The sequence below is a fragment of the Esox lucius genome, chromosome 4, assembly GCF_011004845.1.
Source record: "Esox lucius isolate fEsoLuc1 chromosome 4, fEsoLuc1.pri, whole genome shotgun sequence".
Taxonomy (NCBI): domain Eukaryota; kingdom Metazoa; phylum Chordata; class Actinopteri; order Esociformes; family Esocidae; genus Esox; species Esox lucius.
This window is the reverse complement of record NC_047572.1, coordinates 16,749,697-16,773,985: the sequence shown is the minus strand read 5'-3', so window position 1 is coordinate 16,773,985 and position 24,289 is coordinate 16,749,697. Positions and strand designations below refer to the sequence as shown.

At 41.0% G+C, this 24,289-nt stretch overlaps 2 protein-coding genes across 2 annotated transcripts; one reads left to right on the top strand and one right to left on the bottom strand.

Annotated features, from left to right (window-relative positions):
- Window positions 1–1,293: 1,293 nt before the first annotated feature.
- Window positions 1,294–4,696, bottom strand: il12ba (interleukin 12Ba). The gene is made up of 7 exons (XM_020045777.2): window positions 4,083–4,696; window positions 3,514–3,834; window positions 3,271–3,373; window positions 2,817–3,061; window positions 2,295–2,470; window positions 1,966–2,075; window positions 1,294–1,516 (listed from the first exon to the last, which is right to left on the bottom strand). The coding sequence occupies exons 1-7, from the start codon at window positions 4,189–4,191 to the stop codon at window positions 1,486–1,488; spliced, it is 1,095 nt and encodes a 364-aa protein (XP_019901336.1). The 5' UTR covers window positions 4,192–4,696; the 3' UTR covers window positions 1,294–1,485.
- A 2,081-nt stretch (window positions 4,697–6,777) lies between these two features.
- Window positions 6,778–8,733, top strand: LOC105006257 (EF-hand calcium-binding domain-containing protein 9). The gene is made up of 5 exons (XM_010864700.3): window positions 6,778–6,913; window positions 7,084–7,232; window positions 7,887–8,063; window positions 8,346–8,422; window positions 8,515–8,733. The coding sequence occupies exons 1-5, from the start codon at window positions 6,778–6,780 to the stop codon at window positions 8,696–8,698; spliced, it is 723 nt and encodes a 240-aa protein (XP_010863002.2). The 3' UTR covers window positions 8,699–8,733.
- The last annotated feature ends 15,556 nt before the right edge of the window (window positions 8,734–24,289 follow it).

The following is a 24,289-nucleotide window of genomic DNA, read 5'->3' as shown; positions in this document are numbered from 1 at the left end:
TGACAGGAAAAATACAGCTCAACTTTGGCAAACAATATCAAGTTAAACTTTTACCTTTCTCAGAATAGGTACACTGCAGCCAAATAATATATAATAAAATTGTAAAGGAGACTACTTTGTTGGGTGCTATGTTAAAAAAATACACGGAGTCTGTAGTTCTTTTTAGTTAAAATTTACGGTGTAATTTACTCTTGTAAAATAGTAGTATTGTATTTTACAATACAATTAGTCATAGATAACTTCCTTAATCGTTGTTCTTATTTCCATTTATTTTATCATGCATTTGTGGCTGAATGGTGTGAGTGACTGACAACGATGCACATCTGGTCCTCCAGCAGGGGTTCATATCTGACGCAATGTTATTTAAGAAACAAACTCCTCAACCTTACGCTACTTTCCTGCTGTCTGATAAAGTATTACAAATGCCTGAAAAGAAACAACTTATATTGTGAACCACTGGAGTAGAAAAGGCAGAAGGAAATAAAGCAGTCAAATGTTTAAATGTGTCTTTTATCAGCATCCTTCGCGCCCCCTCTTTCTGAATTGGCTACGGTTCATCACATGGCTACTTACTGTAGGATGACAGGAAAAATACAGCTCAACTTTGGCAAACAATATCAAGTTAAACTTTTACCTTTCTCAGAATAGGTACACTGCAGCCAAATAATATATAATAAAATTGTAAAGGAGACTACTTTGTTGGGTGCTATGTTAAAAAAATACACGGAGTCTGTAGTTCTTTTTAGTTAAAATTTACGGTGTAATTTACTCTTGTAAAATAGTAGTATTGTATTTTACAATACAATTAGTCATAGATAACTTCCTTAATCGTTGTTCTTATTTCCATTTATTTTATCATGCATTTGTGGCTGAATGGTGTGAGTGACTGACAACGATGCACATCTGGTCCTCCAGCAGGGGTTCATATCTGACGCAATGTTATTTAAGAAACAAACTCCTCAACCTTACGCTACTTTCCTGCTGTCTGATAAAGTATTACAAATGCCTGAAAAGAAACAACTTATATTCCAAGCAATCCAGCAATGAAAAACACAGCATAATGTAAGCAAAACATACACATGAGGAGTAAGCAAAAGATTTTAAGTGTATTTGGATTTAAAGTCACAACAAATCACAACAGTTCATGTTTAGTTAGTGCACATCACTTTACAGTCTTTTATAAAAGAATAACTTTTACCAATGACTTCTTAAACTTTGTTAATAATAAATAAATAAATATCATTAAATAAATAAGCACATTAATAAGAATTTCAAAATATACAGTAGGTTCAGTTGTGTCAGTAAATTAATTTAGAATGATTTGTTCTTTCTGCAATATCAGTTCACCTTTATAACTGCTGAGTTTGTACAATGGAAATGTGTACAATCTATAAAGGGAATACACAGAAACATTATTCATCAGTGCAGTGAAGAACAGTGATCTACTCTTGTTGAAGAATGAACACACCCTTGTTCTTCATTCACTTAATTCTCCCTCTTTTCCTTTTTCTTGTGTCTGAAAAATAAGAAAAATACTGTCAAATCTACTGTGCTGTTTTCACTGAATATCTGTTCATGAATTAATGAAAAATTGAAAGAATTACAACGAATTCCTATCCATTTCATAAATGTAAGAAAATTGAAAATTGTATTTGGGTCTAGGCTATTAGCTGTAACATGATGTTCTACAGTACTCATAACGTCAGTCTCTTTAATAATGAAAAGTTTCCTTTATAAAGGGTGGCTTAGATCAGGGGTTTTAAAGCCTCTTCTTTGGGACCGTCAGACCTTTCACAACGTTCCTTTAGAGCCGAACAAGCTCTGAATCAACTCCCCTGATTAACCCTAGTCAAGGATTTGATGTTTGATAAATGATCAACCAGATGAGCTCTGGAATAGATCAGATACAACGGAACGGCTGTGGCTCCTTCTTACTAATGAGGACCTGAGAGTCTTGTTACTGACCTGTACTCCTTCCAGTCACCCCAGGGGGAGTCACACAGGGAGTCCTGTGCCCTGATACACACCATCGCGCTGCCCTTTACCAGCCACTGGCTGCTCTCTGTGTTGTAGACCTGGGAGGAGAGGAGAGCGTTGGACAAGGGGAGAAACGGGGTGACGAGACACAAAAGAAAGGCACCAAACCATCTAGTAATTCAAATGTTGGCTACTACCAGGGGTCTGGATCTCAGCCTCTTTAAGCTGTCGGAGGAGTCATTCATCCATTCAACGAATGGACAGTGTCGACTTTCCATCTGATCAGAACGTCAGGATGTTTCTGTACAGCATCTCACCTTGCACCTCGGAGACAGAGGATCACACGTGCAGCCTATCTTGCGCTGCTTCCCTGTGATGACTTTGATCTGATAGGTGAGGGGGAAGTAGGAGGAAGGCCTGTTCCAGGAGACAGGGTGGCTCCACTCAATAGCACTGTTGTTCACCTTCTTGATGAATACCTGGTCTGGTTTTACTGGAGAGTGAAAGGGAAGGGAAAAGAAATAGAGAGAGGGGCGAACGCGATACGAGAGATGGAGACAGGGTGGGAGGAGTTATCATAACTTCCACCTTGACTTAAAAAATACAGCATCATATAACATTGCGCTGGGTATGCGTTCATATATATACAATGACACGGCTCTCCTAATTGTGGCAACTAAACCACCATTATGTGCCTCTATCCCAGCGATCCATGTTACAAAACTTCATTTCTGCGTTCTGAAGTCAAGGTTGGCATCTGCTTACGAGCACCGCGTTTTAGATTCTTTTATAAGTGGATGTGTGTGGAGACGCGTTGCGTGTGTGTGTGTTTTCTTCACCTATCTCTGACAAGTAGAAGCGGCTGGAGTATTCCTCCAGCAAGTAGTTACTCCTGATGTACACGGTCAGACTGATTCTGTCGGTTTCCTCAGCGTAAGGACAGTAGCGTCTGTCCTCGCAGGACACACTCTGCCCACTACTGTCCAAAGAACACACAATGTCACTGTCGCCTAAGGCAGAGGAACACGTCCAGTGCTTGCCAGTAGCGTCCACGGAGCAGCTGACGTCCTTTACAAAGTGTCCTCTGTAGGAAAGGCAGGAAATTAGAGGAGAGGCAGGAAATGTGAGTAACACCAGCCGTTGCTCTGACTCATTCAATAAAATGATATTTGAAACGAAGTCAATACTTCTGAGGAACGTGTTACAGCCTTTAAGTAACATTATGAAATGCTCTCGCAGACACACTGTGGAGTGATAAAATAAACATGTAGTAATAGTAATTATTATAATTACCGTGCAACTTGGACAAACATAACTTCGCCAACCCATGAAGGAGTACAATTCCAGGAACAGTGAAACCTTGGTTGGTGTTTACTTGTAGAACATTTCATATAGCCTTGAAAATAAAAACAAGCAAAAGACCGAAGTAATGTTAGAATTTGTTCTACATTATGAAAGAACGTCGGACGACGGACATATCGAGGGCCACGTACGAATACCAACCGACAAACCGCCGGAGAGAAAGATCCGGTGTACCTGTTCTGGTGGATCCTTCCAGGATGCGTTTCTGTCCGTCCAGGTGGTTTACCAGGACCATAGTCTGGTTTAGGAGGGAATCGTCCAGCCTGTGACATGTAAAGCTTCCCCCTCCGTTTCTCTCCTCCAGGTTTACGAGGAAGTTGTTCCCCCTTTTTCTGGGGACTCCGTTCATCTTCCACAGGATCTCCTCATTCTCCTCTCCATCTCTCCTCCACACCCAGTCATCGTCTCTTCTCCACTTCTCCGCCTCTCCACTGAAGGGACCCACACAGCTCAGAGGATGTTGGACCAGCGAGCCGTCCACGTTCACCACAACAACTGGTGACAATACACACTCATCAGTCAGCGTTGACGCAGAGCTCAACCGCACAGCCATTTATTTCCACTTTATGGTGCCTTTAATATGAACTGACCAAGTAAAGGTGCGACTGTAAACCATTGAAACAGTCAAGTGGCAAAATCTACCTAAACTGTCTGAAACTCAAACCGCAAACATCATTTGAATTTCTCTCACAGGTGACTGTAATATGAGATAGATGCTCAGATCAGAGATGGTGATTGTCTACCGTTTGGTTGAAGTGTCCAGCTGCTTTGAGTGAACTTGGGTCTTTGGCTTTTTGTCTGGCGTAGGATGAGAATGCCAAACAAAATTGACAGGATCTGAGTGCATTTCATCTACATGGCAAGAAGGGGGAAGAGCAAAGAAAATAATCAATAGTTGAATAAATGTCTAATATAAAAATACATGTTACCCACGTTACCGTTCATCACTTAAAGAGTTCATAATGAATAGAAAATATTATTATGTCTAAAGTGAATATTTCATTCTAAAAATTCTATCCATAACTCAACAAAACGTTTAACAAATTATTAGTTCATACCTTGGGACTCCAATCAAACATCTTCTGATAAACACGTATCCTCTGAAGAGCACTGAAGTGTGAAGAGTGGCTTTATAATGTGTAGCAAAAGAATTCCCCAGTTAAAAGTACAGACCAGAAGAAGGAACTAATTCACATTCTAACCTTCCCAAACATTACATGGTTTTGTAGGGCTCTTCAGACATGGCATCGTTCTCTTTCTTATTTCCAAACACTGAGACTTTTGTGGACTGTGTTCACTTTGAGGATGTTGTCAGTCATCTAACATGCATGTTGCAACCATCCAGACACAATTTGTATGATCCATCTCATCCAGAACTTTGTAAACATGTTGTTGATGTTTTCAGTAAACGCATGTGTTTCCGGAAATGTCATTTAAGCCTATGATTGTTGCATTAAGATTTTGTAATATGATTAAATAAATGGGTGCCATGCAAACCTACATGGAACGGGAAAATTAAATGATGTAGCGAACCATAAGTAAATTCCATACGTTTTTCAGTTTTGTTCTCTCCGCGGAATTAGTTTGTTTCCCTTTTCATATGTCAGAAAGGTTGAAGCCCCCCCAAAAAAAGAATTGAGATGATTGTTGACTCTCCTTATGTGACATGTATTGGAAAACCCTGACAGTTAAAATTTTTAATGTTGCTGACCAGTAACCTATCAGACAGATGAGGATATGAAATGTCACTGTGTACCAAGTGAACTGTTTATTCACCCTGGTTATTTCACATGCTTTGACCATTTGTATCAATTCAATTAAAATGTGCATTGCAGTAAAGTTTTAGGCTGCAAATTAGTCAGCTGTATTGTTCTCTTTTGGGATGTAAATAGCAAAGGTTAAATGGCAGACATTGATGTTTGTTAGGCAATTGCTTAGGCAAGCTGCTGGTCTAAGCCAATAATATGCTCAACCACAAACTGACCTCTAGTAGGAAGAGACTTTTGTGCCTGGCATCCTCTACAATCCATCATGTCCAGGAACCCAACCGTGACATTTACAAAAATGCTGAGTTAAAAGAGTTATACTGCAACCAGTTAGTGGCAACACAATAAAATAACCTGATGTTGTCCTGACTAGAAGTTTTATGGAATAATGTCCATGTATTAACTTCTGACAAATACGTTTTTTAATGTTATTTTTAGGTATACACTGATGCACTGTGTACTGAAAGAACAGATCCAATACTACACTTTTGGTTATGTTGTGAAAAGTCATTTGACTTTTCATTCAACATCAAATCGAATAACATGTTCAGATTCACTTCATGGACCCTCCACAGTACAGCAAGGCATTTCTGGAAATTCTAGGAATGCAGAAAGTGAACATGGAAACAGTGGTTGCAAAAGTGTCGCCACCTCCTGAACCTGCGTGGCAGCAGTGCCCCCTGACAGAAGTCTGTAAGGTTCAGGGTCATCAGGGCCAATATTTATGGGTTTCCAAGGATCAGCGTGGAGCTGTGGCTGATTACAGAAAGGCCGACCACGCTGCACAAGAGGACAATGCTGCGCCCGGCGGTACCGTGCGCAGACCTTCCAAGGGTCACGTGCTGAATCTGGAAAAGTGGGCGGAGTTGTTGGCATGGATGGATGATGTGTTGGAGTTGAGGCGCATAAAAAAAACGGATGGCGCATGTCAATCCGAGCGAGTGAGGCGCAAAAAATACTTGGATGACACGTCGGTTTGCATGATGCACGTCACCAAGGCGGAGAGGCTCGTGTCAACTGGAAAGGACAATATATAGCGAAGAGGCATGTGCTCTGCACAGGTTGACCCTTTCCTGTGCAAGTGCCTGCCACCCAAGATGTGTTTGCCAACTCCCATCCCTCCCAACCCCCCACTTCAAGGCAGCCGCTTGTCTGGTTCTGACTTTCGCCCCTCTCCCCCTACCTCTCTTGCTAAAATAAAACGCACTCCTGGGCCCTAAACACTTGTTCAGATTCAGTTCCCTGTGTCTCTGTTTGTGGATGTTGTTGTTGTGTTCCAGTCTGCTCGTTATCAACGACTCACTTGTTTAAATCACACTGTTAGGAAAATCTGTCGCGTGGCATTGGCTCATTACATCATACATTCACTGCCGCCAATAATAAAGTACTTGACTGATCGCTGTATTGAGATGAAACTCTCAACTTAATGAGTTGTTGGTCTGTTTGCTATGGCACTCAGTGAAGCAACGCCATTGGGCTTGGACTAGATTCCCAATGCAGGACTGCCTCTTGTGCCTTATTCCTTAAAAACACTGCTGCAGTAATGTCAGAATTCAGATCAGTTAAATGTGGATTCTACAAAAGAACACAGAATTATGTGTTCAACCATTGTGATGTCATTGTCAGGAAAATTTTAGTGAGACAGGAAATCTGTAGTGGTCAGCGAGACAAGATGAAGCTAAAGAAAGAAACTGTTTTACATTATCTGGACTTCGACAGTGTCTACTGTCTTCTGTCTCTGCGTAATGCCAAAATACTTGCTGATTACTTTAAACTCCTGGACGTCCACAACAAAAATAGAATGAATGGTAGATTTAGGATTTATGGCTACGTATTCATGCCTGAGTTCATTTGTGTCATGAGGGTCATTTGTGTTGACATTGGATATAATCTGTGTTGTTAATTTGTTATTTACGTATATGTTTGTAAATTATGTGATGTCGTAAACCGTGAGTGGACATGTATCTTCTTCCCGCAGATATTCAATTCTACCACTTCATGAACCATGTGACTGACCTGAAGAAGAAGGAGATCATGATGACCTTTAACATGTTAGATTGGAACGCCAGTGGAGAGATTGGCTTCGAACAGTTCTATATGTTGGTTTGCATCCTGCTCTGCAGCGAGGTGGTATTTCTTTGTCTGCATTTGTGTGTGTACATTGCAATTCAGATAAGGAATTAATTGACTGAACAATATTGTCATGATTGTCCCTACAAAAATATGTGGTCAGGAAAGTAGAACAACTGAACTATATTGACATTACTTAATGCACTTAAGTAAGAGATGCACAGAGGTGTGTGCTCAGGGCTGCATATTAAAGTAATGTGGTCGGTAGAGCTGTACGCTAAAGTCTTGTGGTCAGTAGAGCTGTATATTAAAGTCATGTGGTCAACAGTGCTGTATATCAAAGTCATGTGGTCAGTAGAATGATATGTTAAAGTCATGTGATCAGTAGAGGTGTAGAGGTCAAGCCTAAGGCCATTTAAAGGCCATTATCTGTTGAAGAACATATCTTGTGAATTATGGTAAACCACTTCTCATGACAAAATAGGTGAAAACCCCTTTCGCAAAAACCTGCTTCCCAATTCGCTTATCGTATCATATTAAAAGAGACGGCTGAAGACTTTTTCCTTCTATGTATCAAAGTTGAACAGGAAGTAGAGAAATGCAGTTAGTCACAGATGGAAAAAAAGATGTCTAGACTTTTTGTTTTTATATTGTGAATGTATGACATTGTGTGTTTGTGTGTGTGTGTGTGTGTGTCTCCTCTCTCTTCAGTACAATGTGGAAAAAAACTTCATCTCCCGCCACTCCAGACCGGTGTTTGAGTTGTTGGACATGGATGGAGGTCGCTCCATCAGCCCCGCTGAGTTCCAGGCCTCTGGTTTCCTGTTTAACCTGAAGGGGCACGCCCTCAGTAAGATCTTCTACGAGTTTGATGTCTCTGGAGATGAGGTATACCCACTCTCCTCTCTCGCTCTGATGTGTCTGTTATCCAGTTAAAATGTTAGCTCAACACTATAAAAAGAAAAGGTTGTTTGAGTGTCCTTTACTTTGAAAGTATATAAGTTATTCAAGGAGAAATGTCAAAGACATTTAATATATAAACAACTTACCAGTTTAAAAATCGACCCCAGAACACTCTTCAAATAGTTATTTGGGGAATAAAAAGGTGTTCTTTGAAGAACCTTTTTTAAAAGTAATACTGCAATATTGGACTTCTGTGTCAACTTTCAGTACTTGAACTACAAAGAGTTCAAAATGTTTGCCATGGCCTGTATCGACATGCAGGAGGAGACGCAGAAGCAGAGGAAGTAAGACTTTAGTCAGGTTTTACTTATGTCAGCATTCCTTATCTTAATTAGGCTTCTTAGGCCAAATGTTGTATTTTGGATTTTATTCCCAGGTGGCAGTTGAGGAGAGCCAGCAGCCAACCACCTAGACGGGAACGTGGTGTGAGCAATGCTGGGATCACAAACACGCCTCCGGAATCACACACACAGCTGAGAAACGACCGTCGCAGCAGTCACATGACACAGGCAGCGGTCTCACACTCCTCTCACAGAGACCGCTGGCATCAGACTGACTGAGAGAGTGGGAGAGATAGAGGTGAAGGAAGGCCGAGTGAAGGATGAAGAGACAAGGACAGCGCAGTGTACAAGATGAAACAAAAGAAAGTTGGTTTACGGAGCACAGACTTGGTTCTTTAAGTGTTTATAGAGAGTGTGTGTGTCTGTGTGTGTGTACGTGTGGGTGAGTGTTACCAACGTATTGCAATAGCTCCTGTACCAACATGAGCCATCGAAACTCTCTGTACAGTTTTGCAAAATAGAAAATACCAGGTTAAATTCTTGGTATCCACCTAACCACTAGGCCGTCCCTGGTCTCACTGGTCTTTTATTCTAACACCACCCTCATCCACACGCACACACTCCTCTGGTCTACAGCCCCTTGCACATACAGACACACATACAAACTCCCACACTATAACCTATAACTCGAAACCTAACCATATCCCTAAACCGAAACCTAATTCCTAACACTAAACTTAACCACTAATGCTTAAACTTCACACTAATGCCAACCCTAACGACAATTGTAACTTTTACCTTAAACCTAACGATTCCATTTTCATTGGGGAACTGCTTAGCAGGTTTCTTGTTCAACCAATTTTGGGACATTTTGTCTTAGCTCAAACACACCTACGCAGACTCTTGTAACAGGGGAAGTATGCTGCATAACACAGAGGTAAACCACATGACATCATGCCCACTTAGAGTTTGACAAAAGCAGTGGCGTGCTATTGGAGCTAGGCCCTAAGTAGCAAAAAAAGATGTAGATTAAAACCATTGCACCTTTTTCTTTGTAAAGGAAAGTTTTGAGTGAGGAACAGAAGCGTTCAATTTTCACCCTTCTGTTCCTCACTCAAAAGCTTCCTTTTCAACTTTTTTGAAATGGAAAGAAAAAGGTGCAGTTGTCTCTTAATTTTTTCTGGAACTGTATGTAAGAGTAGCAATTGTTTGATGACAGACTCAAATGGTCCTAAGCTAGACTACGGCTGTGGCTCACAGAAACAGCAAACATAAACAACGATTGCAAATATCAATAGCAGGAACCACATTAGAAGAAAAGACAGTTGGGTCGTTTCAACGAAACTTTTGCCTAAACAGTCACTCAAATATTGGTGGAATTAATTTAACCACACAACTACTCATATTGTTTCAAGGCCACAGACAGTATATGCTGTATTAGTTGCGCTGTATTAGATTTCCAGCATGCAATAAAAAATGCACCACAAAAAGAATGCACCCAATACTGTCTTTGGCAACGTCATTACCTTTGATTTTACCACACAACCAGTCATCTAAAGATAAAATAGTTTTTTACATAAAACGCAAACTGTAGATGAAAACACTATTGGCTCTGAATTAGTGACGTATACTTAGGCTCTGTAGAGGGCCTTGAAGTGTCATAAAATTGTCCCACCAATCACAAGACAATTTGTGATTGGTTGATTCTACTGTCATTCCAAAACGCTGCTCTAATTGAAGTCAATGTCAATGAGTTCTAATTATTATATATAAAAATATATATGGATTTTTTTCTATACTTAGGCCCTCTCTGAGGATGTAGAGGGCCCTGACGGTTCCCCACTGGATATAAAGCACCTAAAGGACACTCAGTGTGCTGCCATCTGCCTTTTACTGGGATAGAGTGGCCCTCTACCACAAAGGCCTGATTGGAATGAGATGGTTTTCCTTCTGTACATGAAGCTCTGACAGATTTACCATCACGTTCTCAGGCACTTCCCTGGCCAATGCCCTTCTTGCCCGATTGCTCAGTTCGGCTGGGCGACGAGCTCTAGGACGATTGTTGGTTGTTCCAAACTTCTTTCATTTCACAATGATGGAGCTCATCATGTCCTTCAACCTCATGGCTTTTTTTTGGCTGTACCACATATTGTCAACTGTGGGACCTACCATATACAGATGGGGAGAACAAGTATTTGATAAACTGCAGATTTTCCTACTTACAAAGCATGTAGAGGTCTTTAATTTGATCATAAGTACACTTCAACTGTGAGAGACGAAATCTAAAACAAAAATCCAGAAAATCACATTGTATGATTTTTAAATAATTAATTTGCATTTTATTGCATGACATAAGAATTTGATCACCTACCAACCAGTAAGAATTCTGTCTCTCACAGACCTGTTCGTTTTTCTTTAAGAAGCCCTACTGTTCTCCACTCATTACTTGTATTAACTGCACCTGTTTGAACTTGTTACCTGTATAAAAGACACCTGTACACACACTCAATCAAATAGACTCCAACCTCTCCACAATAGCCAAGACCAGAGAGCTGTGTAAGGACATCAGGGATAATATTGTAGACCTGCACAAGGCTGGGATGGGCTACAGGACAATAGGCAAGCATCTTGGTGAGAAGGCAACAACTGTTGGCGCAATTATTAGAAAATGGAAGAAGTTCAAGATGACGGTCAATCTCCCTTGGTCTGGGGCTCCCTGCAAGATCTCACCTCGTGGGGCATCAATGATCATGAGGAAGGTGAGGGATCAGCCCAGAACTACATGGCAGGACCTGGTCAATGACCTGAAGAGAGCTGGTACCACAGTCTCAAAGAAAACCCTAAGCATCACACTACGCCGTCATGGATTAAAATCCTGCAGCGTACGCAAGGTCCCCCTGCTCAAGCCAGCGCATGTCCAGGCCTGTCTGAAGTTTGCCAATGACCATCTGGATGATCCAGAGGAGGAATGGGAGAAGGTCATGTGGTCTGATAAGACAAAAATTGAGGAAGAAGAAGGATGCGTCCAACCCCAAGAACACCATCCCAACCGTGAAGCATGGAGGTGGAAACATCATTCTTTGGGGATGCTTTTCTGCAAAGGGGACAGGACGACTGCACCGTATTGAGGGGAGGATGGATGGGGCCATGTATTGCGAGATCTTGGCCAACAACCTCCTTCCCTCAGTAAGAGCATTGAAGATGGGTCATGGTAAGGTCTTTCAGCATGACAATGACCCGAAACACACAGCCAGGGCAACTAAGGAGTTGCTCCGTAAAAAGCATCTCAAGGTCCTGGAGTGATTGTCTGGATATTTTATTTCTGGATTTTATCTGGATTTCTTATAATGTGATTTTTAGGATTTGTTTTTTAGATTCCGTCATTCACAGTTGAAGAGTACCTATGATAAAAATGACAGAATTCTACATGCTTTTTAAGTGGGAAAACCTGCAAAATCGGCAGTGTATGAAATACTTGTTCTCCCCACTGTATGTGATCACCTGTGCCTCAGTGATGACCTATGAAAGCAGAACGCACCTGAGGTCTGTTTTGAGTGTCCCAGCAAAGGTTTTTGAATGTTAATGTGATATTTCTTTTTTTTTTTATTCATTTGCAGTTCCTAAAAAATTGCATTTGCTTGGTCATTAATGGTTATTGTTTGTAAATGTATGAGGAAAAGCATTGATTTGATCCATTATAAAATAAGGCTGTAAAGTGACAATGTTGAAAAAGGAAAGTGGTCTGAAAACTTTCCCAATGCACTGTGTTTTAATTGTATTTCTTCCTTGTGTTTTGTTTGAAAACAAAGGGATTATACTCAAATTCAGACTAAATGGTGAAAACCTTGTCTGATTCATTTCATAGTCAATCCCTATTTCAAAATAAGCACATATATGATGGAGATTATGCAAGACAGGGGACTAAACTAAATGTATAGTTTATAATTTATTGCAGATTTAAGTCAAGGCAAACAAATGCGTTTTACTGTTTTGCAATAAAGCTGAACAAGAGAGTTAGGAATGGCCTTAACATTTATCAATGAGTGGTTAAATCCTTAAACACTGGTACAATGTTGGCTTGCATAGCAGCCTAGCAGAGAGTTGCATAGCAGAGTTTCTATTGAATTAGATTTTATCCGTTTTCCGTGTCTGCAAAACCGGCCCATAGAGTTTTGAGTCTTCTTTTAATATTTTGTTCACAGCTTATGTGTTCACAGCTTAAGTTGTTGTTTTTTTTGCAAAAATCTGCACAAAATTAGAAGGCTACTTTAATCTTGACTCCAATGCCTAGCCTACCTAAAAGAAAAATAACATACAACATTTACAAAATGTTAACTTTTCTGTTTTATTGTGGCACTTATCATGAATGTGATGGTCTGTCATTCCATTTCATTTAGTCTTATTATTTAATAATAATCCCGGGTCCCCCGGGAGATACTGTGGGAGGTGCTGCGGGAGTATGGGGTGAGGAGTTCCCTTCTGAGGGCTATCCAATCCCTGTACGTCCAAAGTGAGAGCTGTGTTCGGGTTCTCTGTAGTAAGTCGGACTCGTTCCAGTTGGGGGTTGGCCTCCGCCAGGGCTGCGTTTTGTCACCAATCCTGTTTGTAACTTTTATGGACAGGATATCAAGGCGTAGTCGGGATGGGGAGGGGTTGCAGTTTGGTGGGCTGGGGAGCTCATCGCTGCTTTTTCGGATGATGTGGTCCTGATAGCATCAACGGTCTGTGACCTTCAGCACTCACTGGACCGGTTCACAGCAGAGTGCGAAGCGGTTGGGATGAGGATTAGCACCTCTAAATCTGAGGCCATGGTTCTCAGCAGGAAACTGATGGAGTGCCTTCTCCGGGTAGGGAATGAGGCATTACCCCAAGTAAAGGAATTCAAGTATCTCTGGGTCTTGTTTGCGAGTGAGGGGACAATGGAGCAGGAGATTGGCTGGAGAATCGGAGCAGCAGTCGCTTTACTGCACCCTTGTGACGAAAAGAGAGCTGAGCCGGAAGGCAAAGCTCTCGATATACCGGCCAATTTTCATTCCTTCCCTCACCTATGGTCATGATGGCTGGGTCATGACCGAAAGAACTAGATCGCGAGTACAAGCGGCTGAAATGGGTTTTCTCAGAAGGGTGGCAGGCTTCTCCCTTAGGGATAGGGTGAGAAGCTCGGCCATCCGTGAGGAACTCGGAGTAGAGCCGCTGCTCCTTTGCATCGAAAGGAGCCAGTTGAGGTGGTAGGCCCAGGACTAGGTGGAGATATTTCGACACTGGCCTGGGCACGCCTCAGGATCCCCCAGTTAGAGCTGGCAAATGTGGCTGGGAAAGGGAAGTTTGGGGTCCCCTGCTGGAGCTGCTGCCCCCGCGACCCTCTACCGGATAAGCGGATGAAGATGAGATGAGATAAACAACAGAGCTTACTACCAGACATAGCCAATCAGTGATCCAGGTTTCACATTTTTAATGGCAGTAACCTTTAATTAGGTGGTTCCTGTTTGACAATGCTATAAATACAAACAAATAGAAAATAATGAAGTGATTAAGTTAATATCAAAAACAAAATCAACAAAAATAATAATGGTTACATTGTAAGCTTGACATATTCAGTATTTTCCTGGTTTTGACTTACACTCTTTTTGATTACATTGAAGTTCTTGTAATTTCTTTTTCAATAAAAGAAATCCCAGCTTGGACCGACCCACAACAGTTTGCCCTATTGGTTTGCACTGTTTAGATAAGATATATGTAATTGATCAAATCAACATAGTATCATAATATATGTCATTTTGTTGTAGGGAGAATTAGAGCGTGTCAATGAGAACATATCAGTTCTTGAACAGAAGAAAGTCAGACCAGTGCATCAAAGTCAATCAGTACAACAATAGGGTTGTATGCAAATATTCAATTTCCTACACCTGCCGACATTCCTTTTGAAGTGTTTTTACGGGCAGTATTTAAAGCGCAACATTTGATCATTTGTTTGAAAGCGTTTGTTGTAGATACGGAATTTCCCGGAATGTGTTACAGCAACAATGGAAGTTGTTACATGGGGAAAAATATCAGTCATTATCAAACAACTATGAACAGGTGGGCTTTCTCTCCCTCAGTAGTGTAAATCAATAATACAAGAACATTAACGAGCCAGAGAGATTAGCAAAAATCTAACAATGAAACAGTAGTTCAACCAGCTCAAAACAGCTTTCAGTCAGTCGTCAAATGTCAGTAACAACAATCATTTATTGATTTATTGCTGTAAACAATTATTTACAAAACATTAAGTTCACTTTTACTTCGTTATAAACATTCAATGTTTTATAACCAGTTATGTTGCAAACGTTTATTTTGTACAGACTGAAAGCCATACATGTAAAACTTGTCTCTAAAACCCAATAATATTTATTTTTCCATCTGGATTTACCACTGTTCTCTCTAGTAATAATTATCTCACCAGAACGCTACCCAGTGCCGGTCCTAGCCTTCTGGGGGCCCTAAGCAAAATTTGATTTTGGGGCCCTCTCTCCCCTAGTAATCTGGGGCTCCCTATCAGTCTGGGGCCCGCTGACAGTCGGGGGCCTTAAACGGCTGCTTATGTTGCTTATGCCTAGGGCCGGCCCTGCCTCTACCATTAAAACAAATTAGTCTAACTGGAACTGTTTATAAACATATTGTATCTAACATATCTAACTAAATTCATCCGCTATGTTTGATCCGTTATGTCATGTAGGCATACACAAACATGCCCATGTATGAGTAGATAGCAATGAATTGCATAATGGCATCGTTACCAGGAACAACATATTAGATTAACCTGAGGTAAGGCTATTCATTCAGTCTATACCATTACAAAACTGCTTTTACAAAAAAAAAAAATGCTGTCATATTTTACAGTACATGTCAATAAGTACCTCATGCAATACGTTTCTCTTCCTGTCTATCTGCCCTTGCTGTGGGAAGAATCGGCTATTTTCAGTTGTATCAGATGCTTTAAGCAAAAAGCTATATGTCACCCACATGAAAGTATGAGTGATAATCAGCAGGTTAGACATTTGAAGCAGTGAAACTGTTAGTCTGGCCTGTGTCATTCCTCTGTGCTATCTGTTTTTTTTACCATGTAGAAACCAACAACTGTGTTAAAAAAGCAGAACCTCATCGATTCCCCCTTCCTCTCCTGGAATAAAGAGAAGATAGTGTCTGTTCAAATGTGTATGTACTAATTTATTTACCTAAAAAACATCACCTGACAAAAAATGCAATGATCCAAGTAAACAAGCTAGTCAGCCAGTTTCAATAAACTATTTGGCAGGCAAAATAGTGACATAACGTTATTTTCAAAAGAGCAGTTCAGTTACTGACCTACAGAACAGAACACAATGGCTGAGCAGATTAAGCTGCTAGAACCATGGAGAATCAGTATCACCTTTAAAGGCCAGGCACATTTCTATATCTTCAGAATTGAACTTCTCAAATTACCATTTAAATGTTTGGGGTCATTTAGATAGGTCCTTGTTTTCTAAAAAATAAAAGTCCATTAAAATAACATCCAATTGATCAGGAATACAGTGTAGACATTTATAAACTTGTAAGTGACTGTTGTAGCTGGAAATGAAGCTTTTGTAGCTTTTCAATTGAATATCTACATAGGCATACTGGGTCCCATTATCAGCAACCATTACTCCTGTGTTCCAATGGCTCAAAATGCCCATTTCCTCTGAAATGTGTCAGTCTATTCTTGTTCTGAGAAATGAAGGCTATACCATGTGAGAAATTGCCAAGGAACTTGTGATCTCGTACAACAATGTGTACTGCTCCCTTCACAGAACAGTGCAAACTTGCTCTAACCAGAATAGAAAGAGTGGAAGGCCCCAGTGTACTGAGCAAGAGGACAAATACATTTGAGTGTCTAGTTTGAGAAACAGACGCCTCACAGGCCCTCAACTGGCAGCTTCATTAAATAGTAATATTTCTGATCAATGATTTGATCATATTTTAATGGGCAAACATTTCTAAGTGTAAGTTTATTTAGAAAGGCAAGTTATTAACAACTATTTAATGTACACAGTTACAGTTTCAGGACAATATATTTAATGGTGGGGAGATAGAGGTTTTCAGGTTCTCCATGTTGCCGTGTCAAAGGTGAGCATGCAGAAAAGCAGAGGACATTTGTGCAGTTAATGCAGTGCTTACCCTTCACCAACAGATGGCAGTAGTAGTTCAGGGTTACTTTTGAGCAAACGCTCAATTGAGTGTGATGTTTTCACACTTTGCGCTGAAGGTATGTCAGTGCACTTATTGAGACTAGTTCATGATCCCAGCAAGCATGTTTGAATGATTGTGTTGTCAGGTATTGATGCATGCCAAACATACAACATTATGTGGAGGTTAACAGAACAGTTCTGTATTAAAGCAGTCAGGTTCAATTTGAGGTGCAGGTTCTATATTCCAGATAAATGTAGGTTCTGTGGTATGGGTTCATGTGGCTTCTCTCTGCCAAAGACAGAGCCCTGGCCCAGGAAGTTCTGGATCTGAATTAGTCCCAGCTGCTGGAGAACCCAGGAGCAGCTGGAATGACATCACCATGGTGAAGTAATCCTCCTAAGATGGAAAAAAGAAAGAGAGGGAGGGAAGGAAAACAATATAAAATTGTGAAGAAGGGGTATTTGGAAATGAATGAGAGTGAGAGAGTGACAGAGTGACAAGGAGAAGATAGAGAAAAAGAGACAGAAGTGGATAGAGATAACATGGGAAAGAAAGTCAGGAAAACAAGGTGATAAGAAAAGAAAAAACACAAGAAAGTTCTTTAGAAGTGTAAAATAAAAAAGCAAGTTAGCCAAAAGGTTGGTCTGCGTTTTTCTGTGCACACATGCATGTTTGAACTTAGACTGGCTTTGGTGTCTGGGGTATGTGTCTTATGAGTGAGAGGGATATATATTCCAGCTGATCTGATATGCGGTACGTGAGAGAACACAACAACGTTGCCTGGCTACCTGAACACCCACACATGGGATCTGATTCCCTATCTAATGATTTATAGAACGCAAACGCACGCTAATCGTTCTGATTGGTCCCAGAAACCCCTATGTTCTCTTAACCATTCCCAGGTTATATATTTAAACGACCTACCAACTGAATAAACTACAAACGCTTTTAAAGCCACAGTATAGAAAGATATGCTATAAAGACTTAATAGGAGAGGATCATGGAAGCAAATTAATAAAATGTCTTGAAAAAATCCTGCCCTCCTTGCTTGTGCTCAATACATAAATCGCCCAAGCAAAAAATTAAGCTCGACAAATCTCTACCAGTGTGGGACCAGCATTGCCCCTAAACAGTGCAGCAACCTGGCACCTCTTGGAACTGCCCCTTAGGGTTGTTTAAATAGAGTACGGAAAGTCCTGTGAAAATCTTCTGTGAAGATTTCATGCTTAACCCCTTTTTTATTAAACAAGCTGAGTCATCTAGGAGCCATAGGAAACATTCCCCTTCTCAACATGTATGACGTGTGCTCACCAGCCAGGTTATGGAATATAGTGCATTGCTTTCTTTAAAATATACATTTTATAGGGCATTTTACGTTTTATTATATAGGGACAGTAGGGAAAGAAACAACTGATTTGTTGATAGAGCAGTGAGCCAGAATCGAACTCATGTTGGGGCAGTACGTGCGGACCAGAGGCAGCAGCCTGGTCTACAGGACCGCCCTTGGCCGTGTTTCGCTATTAAACTACAGCACATAGACACTGTCAGGAGCTCATATCACAAGGCTCTATATCAGGTCATGAGCTAAATAAGATAATTACAGCTTTGACGGGTGTGTTTAACCAACTGCATTGCTCCATCAACATGTCTATCTCTATTGATTGTCCTTCTGTTTTTTTGCATATCTTAGTGTGATTGGAGGTACTCTTTAAATGACACTCATTATTCCTGAGGTTAGGACTTCCCATACCGGATGCATGTTACAAACAGTTGACAGTTCCGGAGACAGATTGATTACATAATCTATTTCAGTCTCAGATTGGGCCAATATGGACTGATGCCACATTTAATATAACGTTAATCCTCTTTCTTGACACAGCCTTCCACATAGTTTTCTAACAAAATACCTCCTCACCAACCATACAAATTAGAAAGTTTGTGCGACACCACAAAGACACTCAAAGTTCACTGAGCTCCAGAATCCTGGAGTTCTGTCCTGCCGGTGATTAACAGGAAGGCATTAGCTATTCTAACATCCCCTGGTGTCACTCTGACTATCGTCCCCTAGCAGGGACGCAGGGGCTGGTGCCGCATCGTTTATCGTCAGACTACAGAGCAGCGGAGGTGCTGAAGGGTAGCCTGCAGGAGAGTAGGGCGGAACAGCGAAGGAGATAACTTCATATCACATCCTGCTGACGGACAGAAACACACAGCACCAGAAGGTCCACTGACGTGTGGCGCAAACGTATACACAGTGTTTGGACTCATGAATGCATCACAAATGGAATCCTATGTAATGTTTTTCCTCATGGTCAAAATGACCACACTATGGAATGGAATAGTGTGCAATTTATGACACATAAACACTTTATATCACAGGAAGTTATAGGAGAAATATGTTTAACCCTGTGGGGTCTGCACAGGGAATAGGAGACACAATGTGTTTATGACAATAGAAAGCTTTAGGATGTAACCAGATAACAGCTAGCTAATGTTATACAGCTTACAGTGGTATGGAATTCCAATTCTTATAGACTAGTCTGCCCTCGGTGTAACTATAACTGAGCAAACACACTTGTATACCCTGATACTGAGCTACATGGGAAGCACTCCATTTTGAATAGTATCTTTCCCCAAAACCCTTTATGATATGATTATAATTATTATGCTTTTGGATGGTGGAAATCTTAGGAATGGTGGAAATTAGAAACGGGATGGAAAACTTTGTCCTGGAGAGCAGCAGTGGCTGTAGGCTTTTGTTCCACATCAGCCTTGAAAAAACCTGATTGAAAATCTTTCTCAAAAGTTCCCGATTTTCGTGACCAACGGTTACTCTTACAAGAGGAGCAAATTGGCTTAACAGACAAGCGAAAGATAATGAACGTTGTGATGTGAGGAATTCATTGGTAGTCTGACAGTGATTAGCTCTTTTATGTACTGAGCCAGCGTCGGATAAGGATTATAATGACTGTCTGACTGATTGACTGCTTGATGTGACTGTCACATCCCAGCGTCTCTGAGATAGATGCAGAGAGACAAAAAGCTGTAGATTAGAGATTGCATACTGTACATACATACAGTGAACTCCAGATATATTCGAACAGGGACATATTGTTGTTGTTGTTGTTATGGGTTCTGTATTTCAGCACACGCACAGTATCTTACAGAAGTGGGTACATCCCTCACATTTTTGTAAATATTTAAGTATATCTTTTCATGTGACAACACTGAAGAAATTACACTTTGATACAATGTAAAGTAGTGAGTGTACAGCTTGTATAACAGTGTAAATATGCTGTCCCCTCAACATAACTCAACACACAGCTATTAATTTCTAAACCGCTGGCAACAAAAGTGAGTACACCCCTAAAATAAGATGCCCAAATAGCAATTTTTCTTTACCCGGTGTCATGTGACTCGTTAGTGATACCACGTCTCAGGTGTGAAGGGGGAGCAGGTCTGTTAAATTTGGTGTTATCGCTCTCACACACACAATGCAAAAACACTGGTCAGTCTACAGACTGCACTAACCCCACAGTCACTGTATGAAGTGCTGCTAGTTCGGCCAGGGAAACTGATTAGCCATTTGCTCAGTGAGGCATCAGAGGAATCGCTCTTATGAAATAAGTGATGTCTACATACCAACGACTGAAGCTGTATTCATATATGCATAGATTAAAAAGCAATCTTTCACAATGAATTGTACGGGTTAGTTGCTGACGAGAAGACTTACAGTGGGTTAAATAGAATGGAATGAGGGATTGGTTGACTACCAAGAGACCCTGACTCTCCTTCCTCCAGGCCAGTACACATAACATTATCCTACAAAAATTAACATTTTTGAATTAGTTTCATGCCACCTGCATTCTTGAATAAACAGTGTTGTCTGCAATCACGGGTCAACAAAAGTTCTCTCACTCCACTTCTGGTTCTGGTTAATAAGCAAATGAAAACTGATAACGTGAGGTTAAATAAAAAAAGGTTTTTTTCACAATACATACCCAATACATAATACCAACACATACCTCAATTGCTGTTTTGTTTTTGTCCTACCTGGCGTGTATGTTTTGACATAGTATGGCTTTTCAACCAATCAGAATTCAGTGCTCAAGCCTATATATTTATAGAGTGAGGCTAGAAAAAGAGAGAAGTAATCACCTTACCCCCCTAATCTCCAAGCTTCCAATTATAAGTCCTTATTATAATGCTCCTCTCCACTGCATCTCTTTCCAGACAGGCCGTTGCTTTTTCAGCCAAATAACCTGGTAAAATGAGTGTCCAATAATTAACACTCAGGGTTTTGATTATATCAACACTGAAGACAGAGTCTATACCAAAAATAGCCTAGATATCGGACAGGGGGCAGAGAAACAGCTGATACCAGGATTAAAGGGTGCGACAGAAAAGGAATAGTGGGTAAGAAATATAGGGAAAAAGAGTTAGTGAGAGGGAGAGAGAGAGGAAAAGAGGAAGACGGAGAAACATTAAAGATATGGGAGAGAGCACAGTACAGCAATCTGCTTCTGTGAAATTCTCATATCTTGGACTTTGCGGGTGATGAAATGTCATGCAAATGTTTGAAGGTAACTTTCCTTTAAATAAAATGAATGTGTTATAATCCTCATTTTGATGTTGCCATTTCTTGGCTTTTATATAGAGCTCTGTGAAAAAGCACTAAAAAGCGTACCTTATGTATGTCCTTCATGCCATGTCTTTCAGGATTTTAGTTTACAAGCACCTTAGACATTGAGTCATTTCATTCTGTTTGACTTTGAAACAAGATCTATGAAGATCATGTTTCAACCAGTTTTTTTTTTAAATTGATCGATCACGATCTCAGAGAGGTCGAACAACGTTGACTAAAAGCATGATACTCCCGTCCACAACAAAATAATTAGACAGCCATTGATGAAGTTGTATTCCCGCCTTTCTGCAAATTCAATAATGTGTGTTTGATGTGATCTCAGACTGCATTTGCATTGATGTCAGTGTGATTAAAGGGACAAAAGAGCACTGAGTAAGAAGCCATTAGCCACCCAGGGTCGCTGGGCACCTCCAACACATCAGCATCAGTACACCCCTGGAGTTCACTGTCTTTTAGAGGTCACATGGAGTTGGGACTCACCGTCACGACTGCCGGTGTGTTGGTTCAACGGCCCCTGCTACATCCTTAGTTCCAACAATGTGCTCCATTCCCTGTCAGTGTATTATGGACCCCATGCAGGTCTTAACCCCAGTCGTACAGGCCAAACTCTGGTCCATTTGAATGTATGGACACTGGGAAACCAGCGACTGGGAAACTGTCTGTAAAACATATGGACAACTTCCACGTGGGAATGACTGGATTTAAACCTGGGAGGTAGGGTACTCTGGGCTCTGCCTGAGTTCGGCACCAGCCCAGAGTGTGTGGAACAGAACATACCCGGCATTTGGGTTGCGCTGTTTGCTGCCAAAACTCACACCATGCATGTTCATGGGTTCTGCACAGCTGTGTGTTTACTTTTCTGCTGCGAGTGTGTTTATGTGTGTGTTTCTGTGCGCATGTGTTTCTGTTGGTGTGTTTCTGTTGGTGTGTTTCTGTGAGGGTGTGTTTCTGTGGGTGTGTTTCTGTGGGTGCGTTTCTGTGTGTTTCTGTGCGCGTGTGTTTCTGTGGGTGTGTTTCTGTGAGGGTGTGTTTCTGTGGGTGCGTTTCTGTGTGTTTCTGTGCGCGTGTGTTTCTGTGGGTGTGTTTCTGTGCGCCTGTGTTTCTGTGGGTGTGTTTCTGTGTGAGTGTGTTTGTGTGGGTGTGTTTCTGTGGGTGTGTATCTGTGAGTGTGTTTAGAGACTATCCACTGTTACTTTGTAACCTGTATACTTTCTCCTTGCAAGTTTCATTAAAACCGTTTATTGCGCAATTGATTTCTCCTGTCTTACCTACCATTTTCATACAACTATTTGGATTTTAGAAATTGCTTCTGTGGGTGTGTTTCTGTGCGTGTTTCTGTGGGTGTATTTCTGTGGGTGTGTTTTGTAGCAAAACACAAGCTATCTCGGACATAAATATAACGCTGCTGCTGAGTGGAGGAAACAGTCCAGGTGCCTGGCCTTGAGTTTTCAGCGAGGCTTGAAATGATTGACGTTTCCCCTCGGTCTGTGAAAGAGGCGGTTTGCCATAGCAAAGATTTAATGTGTTTGCAAATTGGCACATCCCACAAAAGGTTTTAATGGAAATGAATGACAAATGCATTCAAGTGCTGAGACCGTGCCTGTGCACGAACCACAAGGGGGGGTGGGGGGGGGGGGATTGGGTGCTCCGACTGTTGAGTGGATCTACATGGCTACCTGGTAATTGGTCAACTACAACATACGTTCAGACTAACAGCCACTAATGTTAATGGAAACAGATTACATTTACAGAACCGTATTATTGCATTTATATTGCACTATATCGGACATGTTCACGCTGTAAGTTATTGTACCAAATATACCAGATATTCTTGTTGGGGGACATTGGTGGAGGGTGCTTGTTGTAGATTTGGCCTGCTCATTTCCCCCCCAGATACATGGCGCAGGCCCGTGCTGATCCTGTACTGAAAAACAAGTAAGACAACTCTTTACTACAGGTCGCTCTGGATGAGAGCATCTGGTGTATTACTGGAAAATGTAAATACCAGCTTCTTCTGTTGTGTCCAACTGACCTCATATATCAGCGCAGGCTTGCAGTAAATGTGTTTGGGAGACTTAAAGACATACGTGGTAGCTGCCAAGCACCAACCTCTTGCACAGTTGTACATTTGAAGTTATTTAAAAAGTTTCTTTTTTCTATCAACAGTTTCTATTTTGATGAAATATGACAACACATTTAACTTTGTGGTGATTTTGAGCCACAGGTAAACAGATTGAGCTGTTAACATATTTTGGCATGGTTGCCTACAGGCATGGCTAATGTTTTTGTTAGAAAAATGTATTTGGCCACAGAACCAGCTTTTTTGTTTCACTTGGCTCCCAGTTCCTGATAATTTCAGGACATTATTTGGGGAGTTGTCTGAAGTATGAGAGGAATAGGAGATAGAGGAATACACCAGTGATTAGAATGAGGGCTTGTGGTGGGGACAACTGGCTGCTATTCCAAACTATTATTTTGGTGATGGGTTTTCGGGTGCAGTGGTTCCCAAGCTTTCTTGGCCCGGGACCCTGTTTTTGCAGCATATGTTTTTGTGATCCTATACTGTAAAATAAAAAGTATTACAGTGCATGACTAACATGTACTTTCTTGATTGGAGATATAATGGTGCAAATAAATATTTACAATTCCAACAATATGTTTTCATTAGTTTTTTTGAAATGCATCTATGAAGAATCTGGAAATTGTTGTATGTAATCTTCAAAGAGCATTATCATTACAACTCTCTGATTTACTGCCTGGTCCTGTCCACTTTGTTCTAAGGGGTTCTGGAAGACATATTTTCTAGTTTAAATCATTAAAAAGTTACAGCCACAATTATAAGAGAAATACTGAGACCGCTCCAAGGTTACACTGAGGTGACCCAAGCTCTACATATCAAGAACACATTTTTCCCAGTTCCTCTTGCGACTCCATTTTCAAATCAGGCAACCCCACATGTGACCCCTATTCCCATAGAATTAAAAAGGACAAGCAGTTGTAAGACTCAGGCTTTGCAAAGAGGCTAACATGGACCTAGA

Bases quoted from the DNA above. Each gene is read 5' to 3' on its own strand.
- LOC105006257 (XM_010864700.3), top strand. From the start codon at position 6,778: ATGAAGCTAAAGAAAGAAACTGTTTTACATTATCTGGACTTCGACAGT. The intron at 6,914-7,083 runs GTAGATTTAGGA...TTCTTCCCGCAG, and splicing joins CAACAAAAATAGAATGAATG to ATATTCAATTCTACCACTTC. The intron at 8,423-8,514 runs GTAAGACTTTAG...TTTTATTCCCAG, and splicing joins GAGACGCAGAAGCAGAGGAA to GTGGCAGTTGAGGAGAGCCA.
- il12ba (XM_020045777.2), bottom strand. From the start codon at position 4,191: ATGAAATGCACTCAGATCCTGTCAATTTTGTTTGGCATTCTCATCCTA. The intron at 3,835-4,082 runs GTAGACAATCAC...TATTGTCACCAG, and splicing joins CTGGACACTTCAACCAAACG to TTGTTGTGGTGAACGTGGAC. The intron at 1,517-1,965 runs GTCAGTAACAAG...CTTATTTTTCAG, and splicing joins GGTGACTGGAAGGAGTACAG to ACACAAGAAAAAGGAAAAGA.